This window comes from Leucopleurus acutus (assembly GCF_964270905.1).
Source record: "Leucopleurus acutus genome assembly, chromosome: 20".
Classification (NCBI taxonomy): domain Eukaryota; kingdom Metazoa; phylum Chordata; class Mammalia; order Artiodactyla; family Delphinidae; genus Leucopleurus; species Leucopleurus acutus.
Genome location: NC_139162.1, coordinates 52334647 through 52340917, shown reverse-complemented (window position 1 = coordinate 52340917; position 6271 = coordinate 52334647). Strand labels below are relative to the sequence as shown.

The 6271-nt window shown below is 55.1% G+C and overlaps 1 protein-coding gene across 1 annotated transcript; it reads right to left on the bottom strand.

Moving 5' to 3' along the window:
* Positions 1-239: 239 nt before the first annotated feature.
* Positions 240-5653, bottom strand: PRRG2 (proline rich and Gla domain 2). Its single transcript, XM_082862431.1, has 7 exons — positions 5580-5653; positions 4831-4927; positions 4464-4639; positions 4241-4280; positions 2172-2307; positions 1185-1322; positions 240-709 (listed from the first exon to the last, which is right to left on the bottom strand). Exons 2-7 carry the CDS (start codon positions 4913-4915, stop codon positions 691-693), a joined length of 594 nt encoding a protein of 197 aa, XP_082718557.1. The 5' UTR covers positions 4916-4927; positions 5580-5653; the 3' UTR covers positions 240-690.
* Between the last annotated feature and the right edge of the window lie 618 nt (positions 5654-6271).

The window sequence follows — 6271 nt, the reverse complement described above, 5'->3', positions numbered from 1 at the left end:
AGGGCCTGAGGGTGTAGGGCGCAGCGTTTGTACAGAAAGCCAGCTCTGCCGTGCGCAGACGCGCCCGGGAACGCGGTTCAGTTTATTTGTTTTTTTTTTTTTTCATTATTTCACTCTTTTGGGTCTCTTTTCCAAAGGGTTTTTATTCAGGGAAAGAGCTCAACTCCAGTCCCCCAGGTGCAGTGTGCGCCTGCCCCCAACCAAGCACGCTTGCAAATATGCCCCCCACCCTTCCCCTGGATTGCAGAGTGCCCCCGTGCGCGCACGGGGAGCACACGAAAACACGCGTGTACACAGGCGGGGCTCTGCCTGTCCGTGGCCCGTGACACTGAGGGAGATGGCCGTGTCACACCTACTCACACGCGAGTCTGCGAGGCACTGCGCGCCTGAGTCGGAGTTTCCACGCACGCCTATCCCGGGGGCGGGGCTGGTGGGTACCCCCACCATTAGGAGAGCGTGGGGGCCTGCGAGGCGCCGGGACGCGGGAACACGTTGCCCGGGAACTTGCGTGTATCCGTAGGCGGCGGAAACACGTGTGTTAGGGTAGGCCTCGGGCCGGACGATCCCTACTGCCATCACCCCTCCAAGCTCAGCTCCGGAGTTTAAGAGGCCTGGGGGTTTCCGGAATCCGGTGTGAATCTGGGGCACGGTTCGGAGAACCCCGACTCCGAAACAGCTCGAAACAGCTCTTCAGCGTGGCCTCCAGAGGCTGCAAGGAGAGGGGCACAGTGGGGAGTCAAAGGCCCGGCTGTTTTTGCCCCCTCAACCAAGACCACTCCGACCCACCCTGGGTGTCTCAGCCTATCCTCTGGGTACAAGACCCACCCCCCTATAATACTACACACACACACACCCACACACCCCTACCCCTATACTACACACACACACACACACACACCTATAATACTACACACACACAAACACACCTATACTACTACACACACACACCTATAATACTACACACACACAAACACACCTATACTACTACACACACACACACACACACACACACACACACACACACACACACACACACACACACACTTCAGGCCACGCCCCCGCCCTCCAAGCCTCGCCCCGATAATAAGCTCAAAATTCCAAATCCCGCCCCTAAGCCCGCGCCCCTCCTCCGGCAGTGCCCTCCCCTCTGCGCCCCGCCCCCAGGCAGAAGCCCAGCCCCATACCTGGCGTAGGGGGGCGGTGGTGCGTCGTGCACCCCAGAGGCCTCCAGCGCCTGCTCGTAGGTGGGGAGGCCTGGGGGTGGGGGTGGAGGCAGGGGCGTCGGCGGACTCAGAGAGCTCAGGGGACTGATGAGCTCGGCCCTGGGGACAAGAAGGCACTGTTAGCAGGATAGAGAGCCTTGGGAGAAGGAGGAAAGAGGTAGGGAGACAGAGACACTGAGGGTGGTGGGGAGACAGAGGTGGAAGGGAGATGGACCAAGGAAAAAGAGTCACCTTCAACCTGACTCTACACACAGAAAAGCACCTCGAAGTGACAGGCAGATAGATGCACAGGGACAGGCAGCCACAGAAATCAACAACTGCTGAGACAGACTCATTCACAGACACATGTGCTCCAGATACAAGCAGAGAGTCGTGGAGAAAGAGGCAGCCCTGCAGAGAGGCAGGCAGACACACACAAGAAACAGACAGACACAACAGAGCTACACTCAGCCACAAATTTCCCAGATCCACTCTTAACAATAAACTCTTCCTAGAAACCTTTAGACCCACTATACTTCAAGACTAATGCTCAAGCCCTCTCTTCGACCCTGCCACTGAGAGAGACACACCTAGACAACTGACACAGGCACACACAAACACAGCTACACCTTGTCACCACGGAAACTGACATCCCACAGACACCCACAGACCACAGGCTGCAGCCTAACCAGATATAATACCCACAGAATGATAATCACACATAAAACTGGTACTGCAAAGACAGCCAGGCAGCAAATATTGAATGAGTTCCTACTTTGTGCCAGGTGCTGTGGATATAGTCAGAGAGATGCCACAACTGGACACAGAATCTCGCAGACTCACTCTCCACATGACGGTCTCCTCAGATCTTTCAGCAGCGCCCAACCGCCCCCAATCTGGCCCATCTCCTTAGGTTGACCCTTCCTCCCTTCCCTGCTCCCCAGCCCCTCCTCCCCAAAGCCCCCTTACTCTTGAGGACTGGGCTGCTGGCCTCGTTTCTGACGGCAATGCAGATACCAAAAGGCTCCCAGGCTGGCCAGGACCATGAGCAGGATGCCCACTGTCAGCCCCACAGCCATGCTTGCTACGTCCCCTCGTCCACGTCCTGTGGGGGGGAGGAGGGCACAGCGTCAGGGGCTGTCACCCTCTCCAACATCCAGATACCTTCCCCTGAGGTAGGGGAAACCTTTCCAGATTTCCCCTGAGGGAAGACGACTGGCCAAGAAGGCAGAGCTGGGGCCACTTCCTAGCTGTGTGAACTCAGGCAACTCACCTCACTCATTTCTGTGAGCCTCCATTTCCTGCTCTGTAAAATGGGAATAATAACCCCTAATAGGTTGCAAAAAATGCAATGAATTAAATGCAGAAAGGGCCTGGGATAACCTCATCTGAGGCTAGAAAATAGGACAATTGTCTCTCTAAGAGGAGAGAGAACCCTCCTAAGATTGCAGGTGACATGCTTACTTAGGGTAGGGAGTTCAGACAGCCAACTCTCTGAACCCCCATACTGAGCATTGCCAGATTTAGCAAATAATAATGAGGATACCCAGTTAAATGTGAATTTGACATAAACAGTGAATTTCTTGTTTTTTGGCCACCGCAGACGTCATGCAGGATCTTAGTTACCTGACCAGGGATCGAACCCGTCCATGCCCCCTGCAGTGGAAGCACGGAGTCCTAACCACTGGACTGCCAGGGAATTCTAATTGTTTAGTATAAGTATGTCCCATGGAATATATGAGATATACTAAAAAATTATTCCTGTGTATTTGAAATTCACATTTAACTGGGCTGTGGGGGGAGCTGTCTTGTATTTTATCTGGCAACCCCGTCCCCTCTGGAATGCAATACCTTTTACCAACCAGGCTAAGGAGGGGCAAGGCCTTACCAGAAGGCTAGGAACAATATATCTATCAAGGAGGAATGTAGGGACATCCCCTCAAAAACAGACTGCTGGTGTTTAGAACTCATGTGGACCCTTGGCTAAGGTGAAGCGCCTTTAGCAATCAAAGCTTCATGTCTGAGGAAAAGGGGGGTGGGGCACAGGGAGGACCCTGGCTTTGTGAGGCCTTGCTAGGTCTTGCTGCTGGGGAAGCTCCCTTTAGCACTGGGCAGGGGGGACTTTCCTCAAACAGTAAACCTCAGGCTTTTAGCCCTCTTAGCAAAAAGCTGCACTAAGAAGCCGGGGGTGGGGGACGGCCTTCCTGATTCCGACATGTTTCAGGTGGACTCGAGAAGCCAACAGGCCTTGATAGGCCTGTAGCAAAGCAGTTACCTCCCCTAGCAACCAATGTGAGGACTTCAGCCCAGACTTAGGGCCTGTTGCTAAGGTGGAAACACCCCTAGCAACCAGGCCACTCAGGGGTGAGATGCCCTGTGCCTGGAGGGGGGTCCTCCTGTGGGCAGGAGGCCTTGGGTCCTGAGCTTGGCTAGGTGTGGTTGCTAGGAGGAAGGCCTCCTTAGCAACCAGGCTGAAGCCAGGATGGGGTTGTGGGGGAGGGGAAGCCAACCAGGTAGTGAGTGCTGCTGTCTTCCTTGGTCCAGCCTGGCCAGGCTTTGTTGCTAAGGAGCAGCCCCCTCTTAGCAACAAGGCTGCAGCCACGATGGGGCCTCAGAACTCAGAGGAGGGGTTGCGGCTGGGCTGATCGGGCAGGTGAGGACAGACAGGCTTCCACCAATTGGCCTAGCCCAGACCCGTTGCTAGGGAGCAACCCCCCTAGCAACCAAGCTGCAGAAGGGGCTGGGGCTCTGGACTCCAAGGAGGGGCTCAGGTGGGCCAGGGCCTCTGAGCCTGAGGCTGTAGCTTCTCCTTCCAACTGTCCTCCTTCCTGGGGACATGGGACCTATTCCGAATAAGGTGTGGTGGGTTCCTCGGGCAAGGGCTCTAGTCTCAGAGGAGGGGATTTCTTTACCAACCCCGTCCAGGAACTCAGGAGCATGGAACATGGAGGGGGTGAGATTGGGCTGGGGGATGTTCGTTCAGCCTCCACAGAAAGGAGCTGCCTTAGTTGCACAGAATGAGGGCTCCCCCGACTCACCTCCTCTGCCATTGTAGACGTAGTTCTCCCAAAAGCGCTCCTTGAATGGGCAGGAGGAGAGAAGGCAGAAAGGAGGCATCAACTGGGAGATTCTACACCCCCAAACCAGCCCGCCCTGATGATCTCTGAGGCACGAGGGGAGAGGGAGCTGAGGGGCAGGACCCTCCCCCCCAGCCCAGGTCCTGGAGAAGACAGAGGGACTCCGGGGACCCCAGGGCCTCACCGTCAGAGTATTGTCCTCAAAGTACTCCCGCGCCTCTTCCCAGGAACACCTCTCCTCTTGACACTCCCGTTCCAGGTTCCCTGGCGTGAACAGCTCCAGGTCCCAGTGATTGGCTCGTGGAATCCGCCTACGGCTGCCCAGGAAGCTCTGGGCCTCTGGGGAGTCCAGGAAGACTTCTGGACCCAAAAGACATACGAGACAGAAAAATGGAGGGTTCCTAGGACTGGGGACATGAAGGAGCCAGAACTTAAGGGGATGAAGAGCTATGGGGTCCTGGGGGAGGAGGCAACTGCAGGCAGGGTTTTTCCTGGGCCAGAGGAAGGTGGATGTTTGTGCCTGGACTCCAGCTCTTCCTGCAAACGCTCACCTTGGTCTTGCTCCCCACTGGGTGAGGTGTCCAGGCAGGTGGTCAGTCCCAGGTACAGCAGCAGCACAGAGCGGTGGCTCCTCATATTTTGTGGACACTAATGTGGTTAGGTGAGAAGTGCCTCAGCTCCTGGAGAATGAGGCCAGGTCTCCCTGCCCAGACCCTGTGGTCCAGGAATTATAATAATAGCAGACACTTACGTGGCCTGTATCCTGGACCAGGCACTATTCAAGGTCATTTACCTCTATCAACTCAGTTTCATTTTCACCACGGTGCTATTATTATCTCCGTTTGATACAGGAGGAAACTGAGACACAGAGAAGTAAAAGAACTTGCCCAAGTTCATAAAGTTTGCAAGATTCAGAGGCAGGATTTCAGCAAAGGCAGTGTCCCTCCAGAAACCAGAGCCAGGAGTTTTATCTTTTTTTCTGCTGTGTCTGCAGCCCCCAGCATGGCTTTTGGCACAAAGTAGGAGCTCATAAACATGTCCATTGATAGGGATTCCTTCTTCCTGGTAATTTCCATGTATATCCACCTCTCTATGCCCATTGCCACATTCAGCCACAGAATCAAAGATTACAGAAGAGGTAAAACCAGAGGCCTGTATCCTGGGGTCCAGGACCTGGGGGAGGGGGCAGTGGTCCTGGACTCCTGGGTTTGGGGGCCCCAACCTCTGGGTCCCAGAAGAGCAGGGAGCCAGGTAGCCTGGGTCCCCAAGCCAAGCTCTGCCTCCAGGGACATTCACTTACCTGCCTAGACTTGTGAGCACTGTCCCCTCCTCCTTAATCAGGGCCTCCTCGGCCAGCTGCAGCCAGCTGTGAAGGGGGACAGGGGAGAAGGGAGGGGAGAGGAAGGAGGGGTTACCTTGTTAACGTTAGTCGGCAAAATCCCGGTTTCTGGCCAGAGGGGCGGGGTTTGCGATTACCTGCCCTGGGCGGGACTCAGGTACGGGACAAAGTATTTAAAGGGACCTTATGATTAAGGGTCTAAGGTCCAGAGCCCCACAGGGAGGCCAGGGTCTCCGACACCGTGGGGCACTTAGGGAGTTGGTTAGGCGCCCCCTTCCCTCCTATCCAATTTCCCCCCAGAGAGCTCGCCAGAGCTAGGGAAATAAACAGCTAGGTCTCCAGATATCTAGGTATCTAGAAACTGGCGGGAAACTTGTGCGTTGGTCCCTGGGGGTAGGTGGGTATGCCGTAGTAAATTCCTGCTTCCTGAGAACGGCTCTGACTTCCGATTTCTCAACTGCTCCATTTATAAAGTGGGGACAGAGGAGTTGTCCCTTCTCTATTGTCTCTTATTTTGCAGCAGAAAAGTGGATGATATGCTTTGGTAAGCGGACTTTACAATCTCTGGGCGAAGTGATTAGCCCTTAAACACAGGCTTAGGGAGACGCAAAGCGCCCGCCCAGGGAAACGCCTAGTATATACTAAGCACGCCC

Excerpts from the sequence above, each read along its gene's own strand:
- PRRG2 (XM_082862431.1), bottom strand. The coding sequence starts at position 4,915 with ATGAGGAGCCACCGCTCTGTGCTGCTGCTGTACCTGGGACTGACCACC. Across the intron at positions 4,281-4,463 it reads TTGAGGACAATACTCTGACG|GAGCGCTTTTGGGAGAACTA; the intron begins GTGAGGCCCTGG and ends TGCCCATTCAAG. Across the intron at positions 1,323-2,171 it reads CAGCAGCCCAGTCCTCAAGA|GGCCGAGCTCATCAGTCCCC; the intron begins GTAAGGGGGCTT and ends TCTTGTCCCCAG.